Consider the following 27,414-nt stretch of genomic DNA (forward strand, 5'->3'; position numbering starts at 1 on the left):
GCTTGACCAGGACTAGCGTTTACAAGTGAGGGGATTGAACCCTCTGAATTTTTTGCTGCTAGTGCTATTGTCCAAGCAAGTTCTGTGGCCATTGCTGCATTTTCAGCAACGGGTCGAGCATGGAATACTGGTTGTAAGTGCTGGGGGAAATGACCGATCCAAGGTTTGCTGGAACTGACTGATCGAGAGTGGAATACCCATCTACTCCATAGCCCCCGCCAACCTGAGTTACGCCAGTAGGGAGCCGCCTCCTCCATGGGCATTGTGCAGCCCGGTGGCAAACTTAGTGTAAATTGCACAAGACGGCAATTTGGTGACCATGCGTACGTGGCTTGACCATGCGCCGATTGGCAATGCAGCTGGGAATTTTGTCCTCCTTGAAACAAGTTGGACTCGTATTCGTCTCCTCAAGTTGGAGCCGAGCAAGAGAGTCTGCAACAGCCTTTTCGTTTTTTGAGACGAGTCGTCGGAGTGTCTTTAACAGCCCTTTTTTTCTTTTTATATTTACAAAAGGATGAAGGTGTTTACAAACGGAAAGCTAGCGAGCATTCAGAGGTTTGCTCGAACATATTTTTAACACGAGGGAATTTGTACGGACACAACAATTAGGCATCAAGTAAATTAAATTCAAGCACTGTAAAGTTTTGGTTAGATATGTTTGCTGCTCAAACATATGCAGGCAAACTCGAAACTCCTCACAAAAACCATAAAAACATAAATGAAGAGCATACGAAGAGGACTGCCGGTGTCACCCCAAAGCAAAGATCCTGGTCCCGCGAGGGACTTGGCCTTGAATCTAGCTTCCTTCATGGTTAATTTTGTGAGAGAGAGATTGCACGAGTTGGTTGATTCGAAAATGCCAAAACACTTATTCTGAACCTATCGTATAAGAGTTAAATGTAGCAAGTTGATCACATCTCTCGCATAAATGCGTCCTAATTGAGGTTTGTTGTACAATTAGGTTTAATTTTCTTTTCAAATAAGGAATTAGATTGAATCGAAAAAATAATATGAATGATAGAGCTCAAGGCAATGTTGTTGAAACGTTTCCCATTAACAACAAGGGAGGGTCTGAAATTGAATTGTATATCCATCAAACAAGCTATGAACAGATGCTAAATTATACAAAGCAATAAGCAGGTCCTAATATTATAAAAGAAAGTTATAATTAAACAATTTGTTGATTACCAAAAAAATAATAATAATAATACTATTTGTTGTGTAAACTCGAACTCAATCTCACGCTGCAGATATTCAAGAGTAGAATTTGAAGTTCTTTGCTTGGAGTATGAGGTTCCTTAATGCCCCGATCGGAGCTAAAAGCATCAGTGACACTCCAACTATGATGCACAACTGTCATTGCAACAAGCAGCACAAAATTGTTAGTTTTAAAAACGAAAGAATGTGAAGAAAAAAAAAGTTCGCTTTCTTGGGAGCCAAGCTTACCCAATTTGCAAACCAAGAAAGGCCAAACTTCTTTGGTTTGTAGATGATAAGCCACATGATGCAAGGGAGCTGCAAAATGATCGAAAGAAGAAAGTTCAGACGTTTTAATTTACGTGGGAATAGAGAGTTATTGGAGGCTTGGGCAATGATTCCTTACATAGTATGTTGTGGGAGCAAATGCAAATCCTCCGAAGAAACCAAGAAGCCCGCCAAAGAACGGGAATGTAATTCCAACGAACAAGGTGAATGCTGCATCCGCAAATATGAGTATCGATATTATTTACATTGTTGATCACATCTCTTACAATGTAAGGACTTATGTATGAAGTCATTACAGGTTTAACATTAAATAAACGAGCAGGAAAATGCTACTTACCAACAATCACATTTCTTGTTACGAAGCGAAGGACCAAAGATGGCTTGAATTTCATCTTCTTCAACAGAAATAATTCCGCCATGTCAAACACCGGCATTGCGTAGACCTGCATATATGCATTGACGAAACTTGTTATGCAAGAAAGAACACCAACTCATCAGATTTTTTATGCAGATCATAATTTGAAGTTGTAGTGTACCTGATAACTTCCAATGACATGAACAACAACAAAGCAATTCGCAAGAACAATAAGCCAGGCAGGCTTCTCCAACGATATGAGGATATTATCCTCGACGTGGTTTCCAAACACCCAGTATCCGATGAGAGCGACTGGGAAATAGCACATTGCGACCACAATGTAAGCAAGAACGACCCCCTTCCACATTGGTTTTTTGGACGGCTTTTCAGGCGTGGAAGGAATAGTTGCTTGAATCTCCAAAACCACATTGTGGCCAGCAAAAGCAAAAGCTACGTCTCCCAAAGCACTAAAGAAGTTGAACGTATTCCCTGCAGGGGTTGAAGCCCTGGGACCATACTGCACTTGTGGCTCCACCCCTTTGTGCAGAGAAGCTCCCCAAGCAATGGTAGAGTAGCTGTTGAATTGTACAAGGAGCACAGTTAAAAACGACATCGACTAATCGAATTCTGCAGATTAATTTGTAAGCAAACGGAATTTGAACCTTTTTAGTTTTACGCTAAATGGATTAAGAGAAGTTTCTTGATTTTTAACCGAATCCAAATTACTTGGAACATTAGCATTCCAAATTGGATTGGAATGGTTAACTCACTAGATTAGATGTATACTGAAAGAAGAAACAGATGCTGACTTCCAGAATTTGTCCAAGTTAGAATATGGATCAATCATGAACAAAACTTATCCCTTCCAAGCCCCTAAAGAATGAGATGATAGAAGGGAGGGATAGGTTTTCTTCATGACTAATCCATCGTCTACCATCAACTTGGAAGGTTTGGGAGTTGTCATCCATTTTATCCTGAGTTATTCACTCCAATCCAATCCTTGACACGGTTTCAGTATGAAGAAGAACCTCCCTATCACAGGGTTTCATCAAGAGATAGAGAGGGGTTGCAAGAACACGTTCATGTAAGTTTTTCTTGCCAATATGATTCGTCAAGCAGATGGAGTTGCATATATCTTTTCAAACCGAATTGTTATTAGCACTTCAAAAACGTCATTCTGCACTACTCTTACTCTTCAATTTTTTACAAAGAGGAAGAGAGCGGGTAAACCTTTCATGAGTGCAAACAGCAGATCCCTAAAAAAATTATAAAAAAAAAAAAGAAAGAAATATATATACATACCTCAATGACATGACAGCAGCAGCAAGAGAAACACTAGCAATGGAATTGAGGCTAGGGAGGTGGGAGAGAACAAAGTGAACAGATGCAAAGATCATGATGAAGTAGCTGGTTTTGATAGGCTTACAGTCAGGACACACAGTACTGTGAATCTTCTTCAAGGAATTGCCACCTGTAATCATATAAACTATGCAAGTTCCAAGTTCCACCATCAGTTGCTGGGGCACCACAATGTAAAGCCCTAGCTTTTCCCCAAAGGCATGTTGCCCTAACTCATGGTACCTATCAAACCTCTTGCCTGGTACAATTTCATGCATTTCTACCATCTGCCATAAGGTGTAGAGTGTAATTATCCATGAGAGAACCAGCACTGCAACTCCAGGGCCCCTAGTACAAGAAACACATAAAAACTTAATAGATGGGGTGTCCTCTCTCTTTGTGTTAATATTACGTTTTTTTTTTTCTGAACACGAGATTAAGCGGTTAAGAGCATTCATCAATGCAACTCAGGGATTGTATAGTTTGTCTACAAGAGGCTATAGCCCAGGTACGTAGCTATTCCAGGAAAATAAAAATTATATCTTTTGAATGAAGTTCACTCAAATAAGCTAGTGGGTTAAGGCAATGTGCTCGCCTCTTTGCACTTGAGCTCGAATTTCCTTTTTTGTCGATGGATGTAGTTTAGAATAAAAGAAAATTACGCCTTTAGAGAAATGCTAAGGAGACTGTCTGCCACCAATCTCCTTAGCATTTCTCATCCCTTGATTAAAACACTCAGATTTGATTCTAACTCTATATTTCATAACATCTTTAAGATTTTCCCTTGATATGTCTCCCAGAATTCATATTAGCAACCAACGAGCCACCCTTGAAAAACTTAGCTACCACACCCTTTCAAAAAATCCTAACTCCGCCCTTGTTTGTATAACAACAAAAAAACCCCTATAAGGGCTCACTTTTAGCCTTAAAACAATGTCGCAAACACAAAACATATAAACATTGATCATATATGTTTTTTTCTCATAGAGATGGTGAGAAAGTAATGAAACTATATATATATAGAGAGAGAGAGAGGTTACTTACCATCCAAGGTGAGACATGGCATAAGGGAGGCCAAGAACACCAGCACCAACCATGGCAGTGACATTGTGGAATGCCGAATACCACCATGTCGCGTTCCGCGATTTCGTGATCGGCAGCCAGTCGTTGATATCTTGCACCGCCTTTTGCTGCTCCTCCTCTCTAATTTCTCCACTTCCTCCCATCTTTTTTTTTTGTCACAGAAAATCACAAATATTAATCCCACAAATCTCCTTTTCCGGATGGAATAACAAATAATTAGGTCACTAATCCAGTACAATTACGTGACTGATTACTTGGAGCTTGTTTCCTAATTAAATTGAAATTGTGTACAGTGGTGCTAATTAACTAATATTCTGATTGAAGGAATTTCAGCCGTCCGATTGAAAAAAACCTGATTTACCCTCTTGATTTTTCACCGCAAGAAACACTTCGGAGAATTTTCAGAAATTTTTTTTCGAAAAAAAAGGGCTGTGGAATCCGGAGCGTATCTTTATTCAACGAGTCATAGTGTCTCCGAAATTTCCCGTCCCAGAATCTACGATCCTGATTGTCTTGGGACAGGTGTCAAGCGCTCGTGCAATCTGCTCTAGATTCGATGCTTGATCGAAGGCAAAGATCTTTCCAAAAGGATCAAGTCTAAGTAGGAAGGGTCAAGGGAGAGAGAGAACGAGAGGAGAGAGAGTGAGGAGGGAATGGAATGGATGACGAAACAATTTTAAAAGATGATGCATGATTCCCCTCGCATTAGCTATTTCTTCGGGAATTTACGGACCGTAAACTACGGTCGTCAACCGTCGGAGATTCGGTTTGGACAGCCACGCGATGTAACTGTATGCAGAAGCTGCATACACCAACCGCGGAGATTCTGTTTCAACAACTATCCACGCGTTTACTGTATGTAGAAACTGCATTCATCAAACGCGTGGACAATTGTTCTTAACGTTCGTAACAAAACTGTGAGTCAGTTGCAAATGTACATCTCACATTAGTCACCGATTCAGGAATCAGAGTTGCCAACCGCCGGAGTTCCGTTTAATTTGGACAGCCTTTCACGTGCTTTAAGCGTACTTGGAAGATGCATACACTGATCACGTGGACGACGGTTCATAATATTTGTAACAAATCCAAAGCTAAAAACACTTGACTGCAGAAAACGAAAAATCTATACAAAGTATCACTGTGGTTTACAATGGAGTGAAAGCAACCTGAGAGACAAATTGCGCTAAAAAAGCATCCGATTACATAGCAGGAGACCGCCGGAACTAATTCTCTGTTGTTGTTTCAACCTTTCGATGAGAAAATCGTCATTGTTCTTAAGATGGAGATACTCATCCATGTCAAAGCAGGAACCATTTGACCCACTGAGGCGTGAGTGGCACTCGTAGCTTCTATATCCTCCCACTTTACTGCCTGTATCTTCCATGTTAATTGACAGGGCGTTGATTATTCCAGGGCTCCAGCTTCCATGGCTGCTAGCAGATTGATTACTTCGATCTTGCAGATTTATCACTCCCTGAAAATTGATATGATAAGAACAGAACATCATGAACCATCCCAATATTAATCGAAACGGATTTGACAGATAAGGCTGCATTTCAATACTGTCCATATGCTAGAACTTATAATCCCAAGATGAGCTAATCAGTTATTACCTGTGGTTCGTTCTTCTTCTTGCATCCTATAGGAGTAGCATCGTTACTAGTCTCCCACTGCAACCAAGGTAGTGCAACTCCATCCATCGCAACAGGAAGAGGAGTAGACAAAGCTGGACTCTGATAAGATTCGTGCTTTGTTATTCCTCCTATGCTTGAACTTGTATCGCTCCTTTCCCCATCAATTGATGATATATCCGTGTCTTCCACATTTGAAATGAAATCCTCAATGTATCTCTCTGCCTCCTCAGTCAGTCGCTTAGACACTCTACCTCTGTCGTTACTCCTCTGCAAACGTGTAGGTAAATAACAAAGTAAAACAAAGATAATAAATCTGAAGAAAGACACAGTAACATGTAAATGTGCAGTGTGTTTCAGACAGAATGGTACCCTTCTGGTTCTTGATGGTCTGTCTGCGGCAACAATGTTCTTTGGCTCGGGAAGCAATTCTTTGACAATCTTAGAGAGCTCCCTACTATGTTGTTCCTCCTGTACTATTTCAGCTAATAAATCTTGTTTTCGTTTTTCTGACTTCTTTTAAATGACATCGTTAGTACTAGTAGCCAAACTTCTTTTAAATGACATATGATGCACAGTAGTTGCATTCAACATTCTCGCCCAGAATAATAAATATTAACATGGCAGTTTGGCACCCAAAGTTAACAACTTCAATAAAAACCGATAATAATTTGCCCATTATATACATACAATCGAGTCCATATTCTTACTTAACTAGACTTAGCCTTTATGGTAACGTTAATACCTGTTCCAATTTGGAGGAGTAATTCTTCCTGATCGAAGAAACAGCCTGAAGTACATCTTTCCTGTTAGAACGTAAATCACCAGGTGCTGAAACAGTGGATTTAGTTTTCTCACTTGCCTAAATAAGATAATATAGAACCAAGGTTAGGAAGCATAACACAGGAAGAGAAAACTCTAAAATCAAACAGGGATGAAACAAATGTCAACATCGATATAAAGAACGCTAAATATGGACTAGTTCAAGTTCTGTCCGGATCTCTTCCACAGCATATCTAAGTTCTTTCCGCATTACTTAATAAAATCCGTTTTTAACATCAGTACCAGCAGGGTGCTCTACCTAAAGGGTGACAAAAAGTAATAAATAAACGACTACTATAAACCAACTACAACACTGAGGTCGTCATCATAACATAAAGAACTAATACAAAAGAAATACACTGGGGTGGTTATCATTAGATAATTGTTCAAAAGTAAACCTTCTTCTCTGAATACACAGCTCGAATAGTCTTCTCCACTCCATTTTTGTTGGAATAAGCATCCCTCCCGTCATCATCTGTTAGGACCGAAGACTGGCTCTGAAAGGTCCAAACAAAACGTCTCAAAGCATAGTTCACTTAAATGAAAATACCAAAAGTTAAAGAAAGTAAGACTTACAGAGCAACCATCATGGCACTTAAAATCTTTCTGGCTGAGAGATCTCCTCAATCCCGGTCTAAAATTTGAATCAGTTGACTTACGGGACAAGGGTGTCTGGTTGTTTCCACTAATGCAGTTCCTCGACTTAGCGGTGCTGCGATTGTGGGTATGATCTAGATCACTCTGTCATTAAAAATACAACAAATAAACCACAAATAAATGAGAGTATAGTTACACTAATCTGACTATGCTAACAAGAATCGGTTAATTTTAACAATTTAAGATGATCATTATATCAATTCCTTCAATTACGATACTTGTTCAATGGCATTATACTGTCTAAACCATCTTTAATTACACATTGTAATTGTCGTTTTGTCGTTTTGATTCAAATTTGCAGTAGTTTAAAAAACAAGCCCATAAAGCAATATTATCTAAACATTTTACAATGTGCATTAAATCAAATAAATCAAAATTCAACGGGAAACTAAAAGCATAAGGACATAAGTTCTAACCTCAGAATCGCTCATCTGATACCGAGCAACCGAAACCGATCGCCTTCGGCTCGAATTACCCTTACTTTCAGAAACTACCCTTCCTCGAGCTGAATTATTACCAGCACTGCCCCTCACATCACCACCAGGTCCACCACCACCAACTCTCGGACCGTGCCTCGAGACCGACCTGCCTCGTCTCTGAAAGGCACTGGCAGCAGGAGTAGCTTCGGAGCTCCGCACAACCGAGCGGCCTCGGTCGGCGGAGGGGTTAAATAGCTCGACGGCGAGGTCATCGAGGCTGATCTCCGGGAATCCCGAGCCTCTGACCGTGTTGACAAACCTCCCTCTGCTGGGAACCGGTGTTTCATCGTAATCGTCTCCCGCCGGCTTCCGCTCGGGCAACCCGCGAGAGAAGCAGCTCAGGCTCCGGGAGCGCCGGTGAGACGACCTCCGATTCGACGAAGCGGAGTCTTCCGCCCTAGCCGTGGGTGCTCCGATCGGCGTCCGCTTCGTCGTTGATTTGAACGCCGAGGTCGCCATTCCCGATACGAATCGAACAAAACAAAGAAAGCAAATGTTTAATCACATTTTACAAATTTGATAAATTCACATATGGAAGGTGAAGTGTTAGGGTTTAAAGGTAAGCAATTTGAAGGTTGTCAAAGAAAACGACGGATGCAGATCGTAGAGAGAGAGAGAGAGAGAGAGAGGGGACAGAGAGCTCACGAGGTAGCTGAGAAAGTGATGTCAGAGAGAGAGAGAGGTTTAGGGGGGGAAAGATGGGCGGATAGATCGACAATTGGGGAGAATTTGAATGACGGAGTACTTTGGGTTTAAGGACTCACGTGGATTGGGCCGGACGGACATTAATTTCCAATCTTTTATTATTTTCTCGGCGGGCTTTTTGTTTTATTTTTATTATTTATTTTTGGATATACTGTTTTGGCACATTGTTCCACTTGTCAATTTGTGCGTGAATTCGTCAAGAAGTAGGATTCTCTCTCATCTTTCTCTCCTTCCATCATTTTTTATTTAAATATTGCAATTACGCCACGGTTTACATCTTGTTTTGAATTTTTATATAAAAAATAAGACAAAAAGAATAGTGTGAGAGGAGGGGATGGAACGAAAGGGATCATCTAGGATCCCTTCCACCTAATTCTCCTCATTAAACAATCTGGGCCCTTGAAATTTGATCCAACGGCTACAAACACGGACCCACTCTAAAAGTTATAATAACTTTAATCGTTTGATCATTTCAAGCGTTCGGATTGTTTGATGAGGAGGATTAGGTGGAAGGAATCCAAAGATGATCTCTTTTCGGGATAAAGGGGATGATAATAAGAGGAGAGAGAATCTTACTTCATTCATCAAATGTGTATATACTTGACTTCAGTTACAAAATGTTTATTTATTTATGTTTGTTGGAATCTTTTAATTTTCCAACCTCATGACCTATTTACTTAGCTTGATATGGGAAAGATAATCGTTATGGATTGAGAGCATCTTTGAATTTCATACTCGAGGCTCATACACTGAGTTAATGGGAACCGTGTGATCTAAATTGAACAATTTGAATTACTCAGTCGATTTCAAAATGTAAGATCCAGAGAAAATCTCAATCCACCTATTATAATACGAAAATAAGCGAGTTCTATCTTAAAATTTGTAATCAAATAGGAAGAATGGTGGATTCAACTCTCTTTCCTTATTCTCCTATTTCTGAAATTTCTACTTCCTTTGCTTGTCTCTATCAATGTAAGTAAAAATTGCTTTTAGTACTAATGGCGTAACCAGGAATTATTCAGTGGGTGAGCTAAGCTAAAATTATTATACGAATCAATTTTTTAATCTTTTGTTGCCTGCATAAATTTACATAATAGTAAACCTGAAAGTAATAATTTGAAGTAAGAAATTTATACTATGTTTCTAGACTTCTAGCTTTCAAAACTTTCAAGTAAATAAAATAAGGAACCAATTGTGGTATGGAAGTTTTAATTTACTTCTACTATATTAAAGTGATTAGTTTATTTAACATTTATTTGCTCTTATTTTCCTATAAGCAGCTTTAAGATCCAAATTTTCATTTACTAAGTAGAATATGACAATTAAAATTCCTAAAATAGCCCAAAGATTAATATTTTTAAGCTTAAAGATCCAAAACTTTCCCTATGTTATAGCCTAGGGGAGCCTTGTACTTGGCTCCGCCAGTGTTTAGTACAAAATGTTTACTAAATTAAATTATGAGGAATTACTCTAATTTTTGACTTCTCATGCGTTTACACACAAATACATAATTAAAAAAGGCTCACTGCTTAATCTATAATCCAAAACTTAAAATTCCAAAAAAACCAAAATTTATTATGACATAATTTCCCACTCGCAATAGGGAAAGTCAAAGAATTGAAAAAGGAATGGAAAAGTGGTTAGAGGATCAAACACTCCCCTTAATGAATCTGATTCTTCATTGCAAATTACAAATTTTCGGATTCTTTTATGTTGATAAACGCAAGAACTTAGCTCAAGAATCGGATTCTTAATCCACATTCCCATTCCAAGTAAACGTCGTTTTAATAAATTTTATGACGAATTCAAACAGTTTTCCCTGCCTAGAAAGTTTTCAAGGACTTGCCGGCCCGGAAAGTGACGGTTCTACTGAATAATAAGAAGGGGGAGTGATTGACGACGCGTTTGCATCAGAGTAATCAGAATAAAAAGCGTAATTGAATTCCGATTATGGGATACTTCATTGTTATTCAAATACTGGGAAATCAAAAGTTTAATAGGGCCCATGCAAATTTTAAAATCTGAACTCCAAAATTTGAAAGACTTGAATTCCCTACAATTTGGCAGAAATTGAATTCCCAAGTTATAAAATATGAAATGTATTAATAAATGAGCCATGAGAGTTGTAAAACATGAAACGTCTGAACCAAAGCAAATATAAAGTGAAGAACATAACAAGGCACAGAACAATCTCACGTCCAACACAAAACTTAAAAACTTGGGGCAAAATTCATCACCCCCATGACACTCAACCAAAATAAGCTACCACTACTTTGGGGATACACGATTTATTTTTGCACATTGCATTTTACTTACTAACATGAAGGGAAACGTACACCGATGCGCCTAAATCGGCAAGTCTTCGTCTCGTTGCCTTAAGCAAGATCAACAGATGCGATGTAGGAAATCAGATCGACCACACGGCAGCTACAAAATCATCAAATTAAGCAAACAAAATGAGAAAGATTACCAACACATATAACCACTACAGAACTGAGTAAGATGATGTTCTAGAGTAAGGCCGTGGCGTATAAGTTATAACACGAAGGCGGTGTTTATTACCTATATCCCCACTCGTTGTCATACCACGAGATCAACTTGATGAAGTTATCGTTCAAAGCAATTCCGGCTTTTGCGTCAAAAATACTTGACCTGCACCATCAAGATGAAAACATCAGATTGAGTACATTGCCGCTACCAGCAGCAGACAGGTGCGAAAAGACGGAGGTTCAATCTTCAAAACAAAGCCTTCTTTTCTCAATCACCATTAGAAATCGATCCTTTTTTTTTCTGTATCTTATAGAACAGACCGCGCACCAAACTTCGGTCCATTCCATATCCACAATTTCAGACAGAAATTCAAAGTACAATGTTTATCATTGTGTACCTGCTGTCGCCCACAAAGTCGGTGGAGACCACGTCATCTTCGGTGTAACCCAGGATTCCCTTCAGTTTCCCCTCAGACTCCTCCCTGTGGAGCATCAAATAAAAACGAAAGAGAAAAGAACATCAATCAGATAACGTTATATAGACATGGTTTGGTAGTATTTTCTAAAATATTATAGCAAGAAAACTCTTCTGTTCCCTTACTTGATAGCAGCTTTTACTTCATCATAAGTAGCTGCTTTTGCCAGCCTCACTGTAAGGTCAACCACCGAGACATCGACAGTAGGAACACGGAATGCCATTCCCGTCAATTTTCCGTTCAGGTCAGGCAGCACTTTACCAACAGCCTTCACAAACCAAAATACATAATTAGTTTTCATGCTCGCAAGTAAATTACAAACACTCGAAAGAGAAAAAAGTGCTCACAACCGAACTATAACATCATAGAGGTTAAATATCCGTTTTTACCTTTGCAGCTCCAGTACTGCTGGGAATGATGTTGAATGAAGCTGCCCTTCCACCTCTCCAATCCTTCGAAGAAGGTCCATCAACAGTTTTCTGGGTGGCTGAATCATGGTAACAGAAAAAGCGAAATGAACATACGAAACAAAACCGAAAAAGCAGAATAATTGCAAAGCAAACTCTGACCAAGAACCCACCAGTAATGGAGTGAACTGTGGTCATCAGACCCTCCACAATACCGAATCTATCATGAATAACCTACAAAATTAAACATAATCACCGTAAGACATCAAATTCTTTGCAATTTAATGCCTTTGAGAAACAAAAACATATAAAATCAGAGAGATATAAACCTTCGCAAGGGGGGCAAGGCAGTTGGTGGTGCAACTAGCATTGGAGACAATATCAAGATCTTTCATGTAGTCCTCCTCATTGACACCAACAACGAACATAGGAGCATCCTTGCTGGGGGCTGAGATGATAACTTTCTTAGCTCCACCCTGATAGTAGAACAAAGAAACTCCGTTAAGCAATCAACAAATGACCACAACACGTTCACTCGAAACCAAAAACTTCAGAAAATAGCAGATGAAATGCAAGATAACCCTTCAAATCAGATAGGGAAAAGCAATCTTAATAAACAAACAAACGAATTCTAGCATAAACCAACTCCATACTAATCCAATAGTAAAAAGGGACATAAAACAGAGAATTACATGTTATCCCGCCATAACCAACCGGTAAAAAACCAATTTCTAGCATCAGAAACTCCAAACTTCAAAACTCAATTGGAAAAAGCAAAATCTCGTCATTAACGAGAGGAATTTACATGTTACCTCACCATAAACACCCAGTAACAAACCAAAATTTTGATATTAATATGCAGCAAACATAACATATCCTATCAATGAAATTCTATACATAAGATATATATACTACCAAATTACACAAAATTTCGAAACTAACAAATGATATTACAGGTTATGGATATAAATCACAAAACATAAGCATTCAAGCAAAGTTCAAAAACTGAATGTAATTTGCCAACCTTCAGATGGGCAGCAGCCTTTTCCTTGTCGGTGAAAACACCGGTCGACTCAACGATGTACTCAGCTCCGCTCCCGGACCACGGGATCTCCACCGGGTCCCTAAACATTTTGCATTGCATACATAACAACATAATCACACGTTCAAAAAAATTCTCTTACTGAATTTCAAACAAAACTATACTATTTTTAAGCGGGAATTGTATAATATACCTGACAGCAAAAATGGAGACGGGCTTGTCACCAAAGAGAAGGGTGTTTGCGTCCTTCAGCTTCACATCGTTATGCTTCCAGCGGCCGTGGACGGTGTCGTAGTTGAACATGTACACCTGCCACACACCCAAAAAAAAAAACAGTAACCATGCTTAGTCAACTAATCCGACGGCTTAGAACTCCGACCAAATATATTTTGACGATCACGATCACTCCAAGAAAAGCACAGAATACAAAATATAAATACAAAAGAAAGGGAGCCGCTTGATACGATGATTTAGTAAGTAGGAAGTCTAAACTACGAGTTCGTAACCAGTTCTTTAACTTATTGTAAATATATCGTTGTATTTAAAAAGCACAACCGAAATGAAAAAAACTAAACCATGTAGTCGCCGGTGATGAAGGGGTCGTTAATGGCGACGAGTTCGATATCCTCTCTCTGCAGAGCAATTCTAGCGACCAACCTTCCGATCCTTCCAAATCCTAATTTCCGAAAAATAGTTGAAAATCCATAAATAAATAAAAATTGATCGAATCTGCAACAATTCATATATACGAGAAAAAAAAACGCGGGAAAATTGAAAATACCATTGATTCCGACCTTGATCTTCCCTGCAACAGAAGAAAATTTTCAGATTAAATCAAAGGTCGCGTAGAAATTAAATCGAATAAAAATACACAAAAAAAAATAGAGAGAATGAAAATATTATCAAACTGTTTACCCATGGGAGCAGATTGGATAAAAACTTTTGAGTAAAAAAGATGAGAGAGAGTGAGCGGAAGTGTGGAGTGAGTGACACCAAAGAGTTGCGGTAGCTTTTATATATAGGGGCGGGGCAATGGGAGACCGGAATAGCCGGTTACTAGCATGCTACGGTGGCGGTTTCTGATGCTCAATGCAGCGCCTGCGTGATGCATCGTTAGATTCGGTCGTCCTGGTAATCAGAGACTTAATTGATTTATATTGACCGTTGGATTGTGCGTCAGAATGAAAGGTCATGGTGTAGCGCTACTCTGATTTTAGGCGCTTTCGGGAAGGTCAGGAAATCCCGGAATTGTAATAATTTGCTTTCGTGAAGTAAAAAGATAAAAGTGGGGGATGGTTTGGATGCCACGCTAGGTTAGTGCCCAAGTGTCTTCCCCATATTTTCCTAGTGCGTTCAGAATATTAAATCAGATCAACTTTTTATCTTTTATTCAAAGTTACATTAACAAAAAGTAATGTTAGGAAGATAAAAGTTTTAAATTAAAAATTTGTAAATCAAATTATGTGTCACCAATAGAAGATAAGCACGTTAATCAACGCTTAAATAATAATACAATCATCAACAACCGCATCATTTAGTTTAAAAAATTTGGTCTCTCTAATATTATCCATAACTTCATTCCACTACAAGAGGTTGGTTATATAAATTCTAGAAAGTTATTGTGTACGATGTTGCATTAACTCTTCCGTTAACTCTAAGTATTCTATATTTTTGTTTGTAGTCTATTTCAAAGTTTTTTTGGGTCATCCTCTACCCATCTTAACCGATTTTTTCTCATTGTGTTCAATTGGACTCATCTCTACTTAGCCTGGATATCCTTGTTCTTAATCCCTTTTTTTTTCTTTTTTTCTTTTTGTGTCCATGCATTCAACAAAGCATCATCATCTCAACTATAGTTATTTTTTGCAAGTGTTGCATTTTAACCGTCTAACATTTTGTGCTATAAAACATCGCAGATCTTATTGCCATCCTAAATCAATCGAAATAGAACAAATCTTTTTTTAAATTTTTTTTTTCTGTTTTAGTTATGCAACAATTTTTTTGTCAAATTATACAAAGATATTTGGTGTGATAGACAGGATGAAGTCACACAATGAATTAAAGTATTGTACACATCATCCACATGTGTCAAATTTTAAACATTTTCTTTATATATAAAAATATCACTAAATCGTAGTTTTATAGATAATCTTAAATCTCTTGGCATTTGACTGAGAAGTTTGGTTGAGGAGAGATTCTTGGGCATGCATGGTTGCCCACATAGAGTGTTGTTGCACAAATATTATTAGCATGGGGTCTGAGATGGCAATATCCATATAGCCACCAAATTAACCATCGATTTAATAAAAGTATCGGTTTATCCGTCCACATACTCAAATAACTATATCCAAATCTTCTTCAAACGGTTCTCTAGCTCCGATGAGACTAAAAATACAAGGAGTTTCATTGTTTTCTGAAGTCAACTAAATATACCAAGCAATCAGTCGACATGATCGAAGATTTTAAATGTTCAGATTTGTGTTTGTTTCATGTATATTAGCACATCATTTAGATGGTAAATTTAGTTAAATGGATGTTTCAAAGTGATTGATCACCTAATATATATATATATATAGGCACAATTTAGCAATATGTTTATCATTATCTTGTGTTATATATGGCAACGAAACTGCCTTTTTCATGCAGTATGGATTGTGCTATTGTTAAAAAACTCAGACGTTTTATCACGTACAATCCAAAAAAAAATTTTGGTCGAAAGAAACCAAAATTATCTAAACAGAATAAAATATTACAATTCAAAACAAGAAAAAGGATTTTTTTTTTTTTTTTTTATCATTGAACAAGAAAAAGACATTGAGGACAAGGAAAATGACTTATTGGTTGCAGCAAAATGATCCGACACCCGAGATGATAACCTAACCCCTACTACGTTTGGAATTTTTTTTTTTTTTTACAAACGATAGCGTTAATAGATTAAATTGTTAGTTAAAAAGAAAAAGAGGAATTGATGGGAATCGACCTCGTACCAAGGTGCATAGTCATAATTTTTTTCTGACACTGCGTTAAAACGCCATATACAAGTTTGGACAATTTCTATACCTTGGCCATTTCATTTTCTAATACAATATGGCCAAAAAATTATCTATCCAATCCAACCGTTTATGGATATAACACAAACTTTCATCCTTAAGCTCAATATTTTGTCAAGTAAAATTTTATTCAAACCCAACTATTCTCTTTCCATAACCACAAGCAAGTGGTTCAGTGATAAATGGTGGATTACGAAGCTTCCTTCAAATTAAAAATTGGAGGTCTTGGGTTCGAAACCTTCTACTAGTGTAAAAGCCAAACTTGTGGCCAGGGAGAGGCTGAAATGCCTCTGTCAGTCTTCTCGGCCCCAGAAGAAGTGGACAATTGTGGCTTGCCACCAATTGTCCCATTTTTTGAAGAAAAAAAAAAAAACTATGCTCTTTCCATACTTAATTTTAATATTTTTTTCACTTATGAACTCTCTAATAAGGGGTCTTCAAATTTCAACTCCTTTACTATAAGCGTTCACTCGCTATTTCTTCAAATAGAGTATGCTAAATATCTACGGTAGCATTCCTTTTAACTTAATTACTTCATTAAACCCAATTATCTTCCTTTTTAACTAATTTTTTTTTTAGTCTAGATAGAGTGTCTCTTTCTAATATTGGTAGAGGTTTGAATCTCCCTTTATCATTGGAGACTAGATCACTCACTTTGCTATTAATTTGAGTATTGAGACAGTTATATTCTTGAGTCTATAACATATAGAGAGCGTAACATGATGACAGACTGCCTTGCTCATCTAAGAAGCAGCCTTGAGTTGGAGCTTAATTACCATATGTCGTAACCCTACTAACCTGGGTATCTTAAGGCGTGTTTTGGTGACCTCACACATCAAACAATGTGACCAGATTATAACTCTTTGACTCACCTAAGATTAAGGTTCATCACACAATCAATTACTTCCTTGCTTAATCTACCAGGCTCGGCAAGAGAAGTAACGTTCGTGGCCTTTTTCCATTCACCTTTTCTTCCTTATGTACACATTTGTTTACACTCAAATTTTGAATTTATCATTTAAATGACGATCCATGAGCATATATAAGCTGAATTGTACGAAAAAAAGATTAAGTGCGGAAAAAGTAAATAAATGGCCCAATAATATGTCCAACTCCAACACAAAGCCATTTGGGCCTGGTGGTTCGAACCCTCCGGAGAGGAAAGGGTGTCCATCATCTCTTGGATGGTCTTTTTTACACTTCTTTATTTTCTTCTTCATTACCTATGGGGATGGCTTGTATAATGGTAGAAACTTGTTTTCAACTTTTTTTTTTTAAATTGAAATCCAAAAATTATTTTTGGGAGTTCTTAAAATTTGGCTTTACTTTGAATTTTAGTTTTTGAAAAAATATATATCATAAACTAAAAGGATGGTGCTATTCAGATATCTCTTGTTACTTTCCATATACTCCTCTTAATTTTCGGCCATCATATCGAATGAATTGAAGAAGATATAAAAACATAAACTAATGAGATGCAAAGGAGGTAAAAATGAGTGTGTGAATAGTACCACCCAAACTAAAATGCTTTTCAAATAGGGCCTTTGGTTAATTATAATTGTTTGAATGTTCACCGCATTCCGTGTAGACTTGCAATATAAACTATATATATATGAACACATTCTCCAGAAGTACTTGCATCGTAAACTAACTTGAGCTTTCTTTCTTAAAACAACCACATTTTTCTTACCTGGTTTGAATTTGGAGGCTAAATATCTACTAATCTTCTGTCCATGAATCCGAGCTGTGACTGAGAGATTGTGCTGTACAGTTACAAGGCATGCATGCATGACAAAATTAGGTGTTTTCTTTTCCTTTTGCTTTCTGCATTACATTCTGATACCAAATCATTTTTCTCTGTATTCACTTAATTTGCATTGATCGTCTGAACTGAACCTGGGAGCATGCGAAGCAACATACGAGTTTGAATAAAGCAAACAAACTTAGTTTTGCTTGGTAGAGTTATATTTGATGTATATCCCGAAGCTTGCCGTCTTCTTGTCATTGCAATCGTTCAGACAAGCGTGACAAGAAGCCTGATGCAAGTTTCGGGAAGAAAAAAGGCGCAGCATTAAATAGGTTTGTTCTCTCTGTCTATGCAACTAGTAATGGTGAGAAGAGGATCACAAGAAGCAGCCGCAGTGAGTATAATTAATCCCTAAAGCTTGCATCCTGAGTTTACAATTCACACCCATCTAAGCTTGTTGGTAGCAGAGGTGCCACCATAAATTTAATTAGCTATATAGAAAGTAGTCACACTCCTTATAATCCCTCGCAAAGTTTGGTCCAACACCAATATGAGACTTTTGTACTGCACATTCTCACAGCTACGTACTGCTCCTTCCCCATAATCAAACTACCCAACTCTTTTTTGAAAACACACCAGAACAAAACAATAATCAAATAAGGAATTAAGAGCACATATAGCGGCTATATATTATTTTGTATCTAATATTCTTTGGATTATTCAATTATTAATATTGTTTAGACACATAAACCAAACACACTTGTTATTGACACACTTTTTAATACAGGTTGATACTATCATTGTATGTGGAATACCCACTTGTATTAAAAAATGTGTCAACTGTATCATTTTTATGTGTTTAAATAACATTACTTATATTTAGTAGAATAAAAAAATTAAATGAACTAAGACAGATACCTAAAAAAGAGGCCCAACAAATAACAAAGAGCTAGGGAACATTCATAGAAATGTAAGAAAACAAACATCCACAATGTGGTGACCGATTTGTATTTTTGTGCCTTGAAAGAAACAAAGGACTAAACACCAACCAAAGCAAATGCTTATATTCAAGGGTCAAATAAACCAACCCAAATGGCTTGTTCTCAGAATGGCCAACATCCCATATTCTGAAAGTATGGCTCCTCTACCCTGCATGCTAAGTCCATCTCCAACCGAATGAGGATCAAGGATTCTCTTTAGCTTTATAGTCCTCCAAGAAATTATATTTTAATGAACAGTGTCATGTCATACTTCATACCATCTTCAACCGAGGGGGCTAAAGGATCATAGGCCAAATATGGTCTTGTGACAAAAAACCATCTCCAACCAAAGGGGCCAAAGGGTCATAGGCCAAATATAATTTATTATTTCAGTTTAAACTTGTTTGAGAACTCCCTCTTACACTATATTTCAAGACCCATCTATAAGTCATGCAAAGAGCTTCATCTTCTTTTCGGGTCCAAGCCCTACCCTTCATTGCAGATGTGGTCATTTGAAAATTATTGAAAAAATTGAAGGAAAGATTATTGGAAGAGGTAAGACAATAGAATGTGAAGAATTGAAATAAAATGAAGTAAGATAGTATGGAATGGTGAAAATTGTGTGAGAAATGGTGCATGAATGGTTTAGGTATTTATAGGAAAAAAATTAGAATTTTTTTTTAAATTTTTTCTGAAAAAAAAAATATTCAAATCCAACGGTAACCTGGCGTCATGCTGATGCTAGGTAGCTGTTGGGTTTGAAAGTTTGGGCCTGCCCAGGGCTGGCTGGCTGGCTTCTTTGCGCCAGCCAGTTGGCTTGATTTGGTGGTTTGGCCCGGTGAGGCCCACAAGCCCTTTGGCATAGCCCTCGGTTGGAGACGGTTTTCGTGTCATTTCAAGCTATTTTTAGCCCTATAATCCTATGGCCGGATCGGTTGGAGATGGCCTAAGAATTATGGGTTCATGAACCATGCCCCTCTCCTTCTCTTACTTATCCATATCATTCACATTTCATATCAAAGGTATCTGCATCTACTGATTGTGAAGTTTGGTCACTTGGACCCTTGTGTTAAATGAATTATAACCATGTATTTTGCTACATTTTATTTTGTATATTATTTTATCAACAAAACAGTATATCTTATGATTTATGTAAACATATCCCCAATAATTTAAAAAAAAAAAATTTGTATTACAATAATTTAGAGGAAATGGAGTTTCGAACTCAAAAAATATAGGTAGAAACCCAATACCCTATACACTAAGATATTGGACCACATGCAGGGCTGATTCCCAATCATGTAACCCTAGATGCAACTATAAGTATAAAATCTAAGCACTAATATATTTTTAATATGCACCATTAGAATGTTTTTTTACAGATTGTGAATGAAAAACATACATGGAAGTGGTGGCTTATCTAGTGTAAACGGCATTCCTTTTCAATCCACTACATTCTTCTATACTCTAGTGTAACTTAGAATAGTAATATCACTTATAATTTAAAAAAAAAATTCATACATTTAGACACAGTTTCCTAAAAACAATAACGATTCTTACGTGTAGTCTAAGAACAATACATTATATTGCAAGATAAGAGAAAATCATTTTGTGATTCATGAAACTAATGAGATCAAACTCTGGTTAATTAATTGAAATTTAGGGCATGATATATGGTAGGAAAATATATGACATGTGGGTCGTAAAATTGAAGGGTATATAGAAAATGGAGGGAAACCTTCGGCCCGTATGGATCGTAGGCCAATCAGCATGGAAGAACAAGAACATTAACACATGGTCACATGGCCTTGCACATGAAGATCTCGTCACTCTATAGAGCACGACAAAAATACTAACTTGGGAAAACCATAACTAGTATAATAACGGCCAAGACTTTCTTATTATTTAGAGATAATTGGAGCAATGGTCCCTTTATCGAAGTTTTGGTCACTGAATTAAAAATTTATGAGTATTAGTCCCTGAATTTATATTAATGTAGAGCAATAATTCTTTTGGCCAACTCTGATTTACATTTTTTGCCCTTTTAAACCCTTTTATTTTGATGGAAGTTCTAATGGAATTAGCGAACATGACTTTTGCTCCACTTTATAACAAGTTAAGGGACCAATACTTATGAATTTTTAGTTCAAGGACCAAAGCTTCAATTGACCCAAACTTTAGGACCATTTCTCCAATTTTCTCTATTAACTATTACATTGTCTTTTAATTAATTTTTAAATTTCGATGGAGCTTTCATTTTGTTGTTTTTGGTTCTACAGCCAAATACCAGGCATGCACATTGTATACTTTAGGATCTACATATACATTATATATATGAGATATGCTAAAGGCAGTCGTTTCGTTCACAAGTGTACCCTACATTTTATCAACAGTCTGGAATCACTCACTTCCGTGCAGACCAAGCACAACTATCTGTAAATGTTCTTATACTTGTCAAGGGACTAGCTTTAGGCTCTTAAGTTTTTTTTAATCAATTCAATCAGTTTATTTTCAACAGCTAAGCGATTATACTGGTTGATAAATGATTGAGCATTGTTCCAACTAAATTAAGAGAGAATCCTATGTGCCGACCGGAATATATACCAAATGGAAATCGTGGCTACAACCTTAATAATAATGATAATGAAGAGAGAGAATATATGCTAATAAGGGTATTCTTTTCTTAAAAAAAATGATGCATTGGCGGCTAACTCACGGTAGTTTACTTTTTTCGAAGGCAGAAAAAACTCATAAAAGACATTTCAATATCCTTCTTATCACCATCGTGTGATTAATCAGAGCCAAGAATCGAACCCAGAACAAGTCGTATGATACGAATCTGAAATTTGCTCCAACCAAAATAATTTAAAATGACATACTGCCAGCCTGCAACATGACCTAACATTGGACTTTGGTCAACTAGGGTAGGAAGATTAATCCCCATTCCTTTAGGCAATTTACAATTGAAGTCAATTTACATTCCATACATACATCTTACTTTTTCTCCCCAATTTCAAAAAATTAGGGTTTGGTAGTCAATTCCTTTGCATGGTGTTATTTTTACTCTTCCTGTTTTTGAATTTCACGATCAACCAACTTTCGAGTACACTTTACATAGTAATTCAATTAACCGTCTAATTACTGAGAAAACATCATGTTATGTTATCATCCATTTAGATTAATTGTAGTGCATGCATGCGAGGTTGTTGTACTGGTGATTTTAAACGCATAAAAAGGACCAGACACTGAAGCATGTGGGCAATAATGATCTCATCCATTTAACACTGAAATGTCCTCCTCTCACATGCAGTATTATCTTAAAATCCTCCTCCAGGAACAACCCAATCATAATGTAAATTCACCAAGGGCATTTTTGGCATTATCACAAATGTTAGAATGCTTCCTATAAATTGAGAAGTGCATGTATGTCTGTTTCCCCAAGCAAAAGTACCCTATCGCCTTATTCTTCTTTGTCTCTCGATCGCTCTTTTGAATTCGTTATTCTTTAATTTGAAGTTTGAATTAATTCCGCTGCAGGGTAAACTACCGACTCTCAAGCCCCCGATTGATTCTACTGTAACCAGTTAATAAGATGGTGTCTAAAGTGGAAGAAGCAATGAAGAGGAGGCAGCAGCAGCAACAGCCACAGAAGCAGAAGCAATTAGCAAAAGTTTGCAAGTTCAAGAGGAGCACGTCTAATATTGACGAGGATGGAGCTTCCACTGCCATTCTCTTGCTTGCTTGCATTGTCTGTGCACCTTCATCCATATATAGCTAGCTAAAATAATTGAATAGATTACATTTTTTACAGATAAAATTAATTTTCAGCTCATAAAGCTAGTTAATCTTTAAATGCCTCATATCCTTCCCCTTACTGTTTTTTCTTCTCCTGCTCTAGTATATGAAGTACGAATATTTTCGTTCAGCATATAAATTCTATGTGCTTGTGTATTTGTAATTCTTCCTTTTGTCTATAATTAATCAAATTTGGACGAAGATTGTATACTATGCTCTGATGCATAGCATGCACATGGACTGGAGCAATGACGTGTTGATTGCGCGCGAAAGGATTCAATGATCACTAATCCAACAATCAAGGATTTTGATGTTTACTGTGCTCCGGTGCAGAAATAGTATAATCATGAATTGTATTATCAAAACATTTAAACCACCAATATATGAAAAAGCATAAGATCATGGCTACTACTGGTCAACCTACTTATGCTGGGAAACTGAAAGAGATACACAAGCATCGTTGCATGGCCTAGCTAGAGAGTAGAGACCTGCTTCTTGGAAGTTCTGGAGAACATTTTATGTCTTTATTTTCCTTTTATTGGGAATATTAACGAAACATTCTCGGTATTGTTTACTTTTTACGAAAATGACATTTTTACCTTGAAAAGTCACTCCTGGTACTATTTATTTACACTTTTATTTTGTCATTTTCATTAAAACTAAATTTTTTGAGGGCTTTTCGTTAGTTTTCCTTTTTATTTTTTGTTGTACCGTTTCTCTTGATCCAAAAGTATAATGTCGACTTATGGCGGGGCTGCATGGAAAGTGGGATTAGTCTGTCAAACAAGACAAGTACACAAGAATATTTAAGATAATTTTCCCCTAATTACTACATAGACTCAAGATTGCCAATTCATAGTGATCAAAGGAAAAAAACACGCTTCTAACTGATTATCACTTTGCCGCTTAGTACTACGGTGGATGGTATTCCTCTTCACTTGGAAGTGAAAGGTTTTAAGTTCGAATATCGTGGATGGTGAATTCAATACCAAATTAGGCTGCCCATTATGTGATTTAATCAAACTCCTCATTCACTTAGTGTAAAAATATCGATGTACTAAAAAAAAAAAAACTGATTGTCACTTTAGCTTGTAAGTATGTGCTTCAAACCTGAATTCACAACTGGTTTCCATTGCGTGGGGCTGCTGGGGCATAGTCATTAGTCATCACGTACCATGAATGTAAAATCATAAATTTGCAATATACAAAGGGAGCAAACTTATGATGTTCTATGTTCAATATCGTTTTCATGACCAATTAGGGACCCAACGGGTTTGTAACCAGCAACTTAGATGATGGATCAGCACATGTTCTGTAGCACAGAACACATGGGGCAGCTCTATCCCAAACTCCTAATTGATATACACATATTACATAACAAATAATGCATCTAGTGTTTACACATTAAAAAAGTTATAATGTTTTTGTTACCTTTTATTATTTTTATTTGGCAAGTGGTGGATTCAACGATTAGGGACTTCTTCAACCAACTGTGTTTTATATGTTCAAACTTTCACCTTTCTATAGTTTGTAATTTAGTGAAGTAAGATCGCTTGTTGTAATTTTTTTTCCACCACTTAGTATTACGGTCTAATGGTATTCCTCTTCACTTGTAAGTGAGAGGACTTAGGTTCAATTCTCGCCAAAAGACGAATTTGAACCACATTATTGCTAGCTCATTGTAAGGTATTAGCTTACTCCCTCACCCTTTTGGTATAGATAATATCGTTTGTTCAAAAAAATAAAAATCATGAGCTATAAGCATTTAATTTAAGGGCAATAAGTTTGCGATAAGATTTAAGTTATGTTTGTTAGAGAGAATTGACTTTGAAGAGAATAATGCACTATATTCAAGGCATATCAAAAGAAGAAATAGATGACAACTCCCAATTTTGTCAAAGTAAAAGGTAGAAGATGAATCACGGTAAGAAAATGTTACTCATTTTAATCCTCACAAAAATAGTAGGATTAATAGGGCTAACTTCCCTCCAGAATTACTACAACTTTTACCTTTATTAACGCAAGGTTCTTTCAGACTCATTAAAATAATATATAGTTCTTGTCAGTTTTAATGAGATGGACTTGAAGAGAGCCCACCAAAGGTGAGAATATGAAGGCATTGGTCCTGCAAGCCAACCCAAGGAATCCAGATGATAAAACACCACCACAATGACAAAAGACGATTGCCATCACTGACCGCTCATAGCCCTGTGTTGTCTATTGACAATAAGAGACGAGCACAGAACTTAAAGTAGACAGCTTGAGCCAGTTGGCAGACCTGACAACTTTCTAGCATGGAGCTCAAATGACAGGTTTGTCTCGACATCGACGTCCCAGCCATGCATATGCCATATGTGGACAAAGAAGTCATGAAGTGACGCAAAGTCATCCAACTGGCTCAAGCAGTCTGCTTTAAGTTCTGCGAGTGGTGTGCTCGGTATGTGTCGGCCCAGGAAACCATGCAAGTAGCACCTTGTGAGTGTCACTTCCTCACCACACCATTATAAGTCCAAGACTTTGGGGGCTGACTTTTGGCCTATATAAAAGGGTTGAATGCTCCACAAAAGGGGTCGGATCCATGAGAGGAAAATTATTCTTGTAATGCATATCAAATATATATTAGATAACTGCAGTGGCTGTAGCCTCTCTTTTTTGCGCGGGGGGGGGGGGATTGAACCAGTTAAATCCTTTTGTCTATATTTTTTTTATTTGCCATGTTGGTTTTTGTTGATATCTTAGTTTTGAGCGTTAACAACTTTCAATTTCGACAAAGGGTCGTTCTCTCGACTTTTCTCATTTCTCTTCTCTTTTCCCTATCTCTCTCTCATTATTTTGCGTGCATCTTATATTACGCTTTCTACCCAGATCCAGGTTATTCCCGTCTCAAGGCCTCTTCCTTGTTTTATGGCTAGATTCGGAGTTGGGGTTTGAATTTGGGGTTCTTGGTGGGTCAGATCCACCTGCGTCTGTTTGATTCCGTGGTGGGGATACGCTCCCTTGACTCGTCTGTGGCTGCACCACCTTGTCAGGTCTAACAACGGCGCTACCTTGGCAGAGCAGATTTGGCGGCAACACAACCGTGGTTGATCAACCTGGTGGTGACACCATCTTGGTTAACCAGATCTAGTGTTTGCACCTCATGGGGCGATCAGATTTGGCGTTTGATCCACCACATAGTACCTTTCACATATGGCAACACCACCACCTCCCTTGATCGTGGATGTTGCGGATCCAACTGGAGTGGCGACATTGCAGATTGATTTGGCTAGAGTGGGCCAGTGACTATCTTCTGGGATAGTGTAGTTTAGTGTAGTTTTGTCATCTTGCCTAGCGAGTGTTGTAGCTCTTCGACAATGGCTAGATGTGATCTTCGCTTCTAGCATTGAGATTTGTAGTCTCATTTTTAAACAATGACTTTACGTGATCCCCTTAAAATTAATTTGCATCTAATCAGTTACTCTATCCAAGCCAATCATCTCTAACAAACACATGATATAATTAAGGTTTAAACTCTTTCAATGTGACATTAAGCTAGGATAGAGAACAATGAAAAATCAAATAAATTCCCAAGTCAATTTTCAGCTAGATGGTTCAAAATCAAATTAACCAAGACATATATTCATGCCTGATGATTAATTGTCCTGTTAGTGTAGAGCCTAATCAATAACTTTTAGTAAAGCTCAAAACACTGCCTCCTTGGAACCTCTGCATTCCCAGCTAGCCAAGAAATGGACAGACAATTCTTGAAACTTAATACATTGCTCTTAGTAAGAATCTGAACACCCAGAACCAAAAAATTCAGATATTCAAATGAAGAGGAAATTGATGTTTCTAATCTATTACTTCTTTTGGGTCAATTTATGTTTTTAGTGGATTGGTTTATATTTGCACACAATGAAAATAAAAACTATTGCCCAAGTCGATATCATTTCTATTTCTGTACAATTTATATTTTTATAAAGGTACTTAGTGGGCCTTGTTCATTGTTGATATATATAAGTATAGGAAATGTTTAAGGGAAATGATCCTTATTTTTTTATAAAAATGGGGATTAGTTGTGGGGTCTACATTACATCGAACTTTAACGATCCGATGCGTCTATGTTTCAAGTTGCATCTCATAGATCATCCTTGCAAAATATTAGCTAAATCGAAAATGTTTAAGATATCTAATTGAGTTCAAATAAATTAACGAATACTTTGTTATATAAGAAACAATGAAATTTTATCATAATAATTAAATAGGCAAATGGTTTCAGATTGAATTGAATTTTTACAAGGATGATCTATGAATCGAGACTTACAAAATGGATGGTTTGGATCGTTGAAGTTCGATATAGAATGAGCCCCACACCTAATCCCTATTTATGTGCACAAATTTGAATCTTGCTGCATATAAGGTAAATAATCTTCCTAATTGAAACAGTTGTACAAAAGCTTCATCTATAGACTATATAGAAGCTTCCCCTTAATTCTAATTAACTTGACCAGGCAACATACAAAAGTGGAGATTAGTTGTGGAACTCACACCACATCAAACTTTAATAACGATCTAAACCGTCTATTTTTTAAGTTGCATCTCATAGATCATTCTTACAAAATATTAGCCAAAATGAAATATTTAAGGCATCTAATTGAGTTCAAAGAAATTAACGAATACTTTGTTCTCTAAAAAATATTGAAATTTCGTCATAATACTTAAATAGGTAAATGGTTTCGGATTGACTTGAATTTTTGCAAAACTGATCTACGAATCGAGACTTAATTACAAAATAGACAATTCAGATCGTTGAAGTTTGATATGGAATGGGTCCCACAACTAATCCTCATTTTTTTTTCAAAAAATAGGGATCCTTCTCTTAAATGGTCTGCAT

General features: G+C 37.1%; 3 protein-coding genes across 3 annotated transcripts; all 3 read right to left on the reverse strand.

Moving 5' to 3' along the window:
- Positions 1–1,167: 1,167 nt before the first annotated feature.
- LOC126627082 (lysine histidine transporter 1-like) lies at positions 1,168–4,401 on the reverse strand. Its single transcript, XM_050296504.1, has 7 exons — positions 4,223–4,401; positions 3,143–3,526; positions 2,022–2,415; positions 1,823–1,928; positions 1,604–1,695; positions 1,447–1,515; positions 1,168–1,353 (listed from the first exon to the last, which is right to left on the reverse strand). The coding sequence occupies exons 1-7, from the start codon at positions 4,273–4,275 to the stop codon at positions 1,255–1,257; spliced, it is 1,197 nt and encodes a 398-aa protein (XP_050152461.1). The 5' UTR covers positions 4,276–4,401; the 3' UTR covers positions 1,168–1,254.
- Positions 4,402–5,367: 966 nt separating this feature from the next.
- On the reverse strand, positions 5,368–8,569 carry LOC126627473 (uncharacterized). Its single transcript, XM_050297035.1, has 7 exons — positions 7,788–8,569; positions 7,291–7,455; positions 7,113–7,211; positions 6,638–6,754; positions 6,265–6,405; positions 5,875–6,162; positions 5,368–5,735 (listed from the first exon to the last, which is right to left on the reverse strand). Exons 1-7 carry the CDS (start codon positions 8,307–8,309, stop codon positions 5,445–5,447), a joined length of 1,623 nt encoding a protein of 540 aa, XP_050152992.1. The 5' UTR covers positions 8,310–8,569; the 3' UTR covers positions 5,368–5,444.
- A 2,069-nt stretch (positions 8,570–10,638) lies between these two features.
- Positions 10,639–13,960, reverse strand: LOC126625006 (glyceraldehyde-3-phosphate dehydrogenase, cytosolic-like). The gene is made up of 12 exons (XM_050294082.1): positions 13,885–13,960; positions 13,751–13,774; positions 13,545–13,645; positions 13,163–13,278; positions 12,952–13,051; positions 12,257–12,403; positions 12,101–12,161; positions 11,910–12,007; positions 11,646–11,788; positions 11,443–11,526; positions 11,118–11,207; positions 10,639–10,982 (listed from the first exon to the last, which is right to left on the reverse strand). The coding sequence occupies exons 1-12, from the start codon at positions 13,886–13,888 to the stop codon at positions 10,931–10,933; spliced, it is 1,020 nt and encodes a 339-aa protein (XP_050150039.1). The 5' UTR covers positions 13,889–13,960; the 3' UTR covers positions 10,639–10,930.
- Positions 13,961–27,414: the final 13,454 nt, after the last annotated feature.

The sequence above is a fragment of the Malus sylvestris genome, chromosome 6, assembly GCF_916048215.2.
Source record: "Malus sylvestris chromosome 6, drMalSylv7.2, whole genome shotgun sequence".
NCBI classification, from domain to species: Eukaryota; Viridiplantae; Streptophyta; class Magnoliopsida; order Rosales; family Rosaceae; genus Malus; species Malus sylvestris.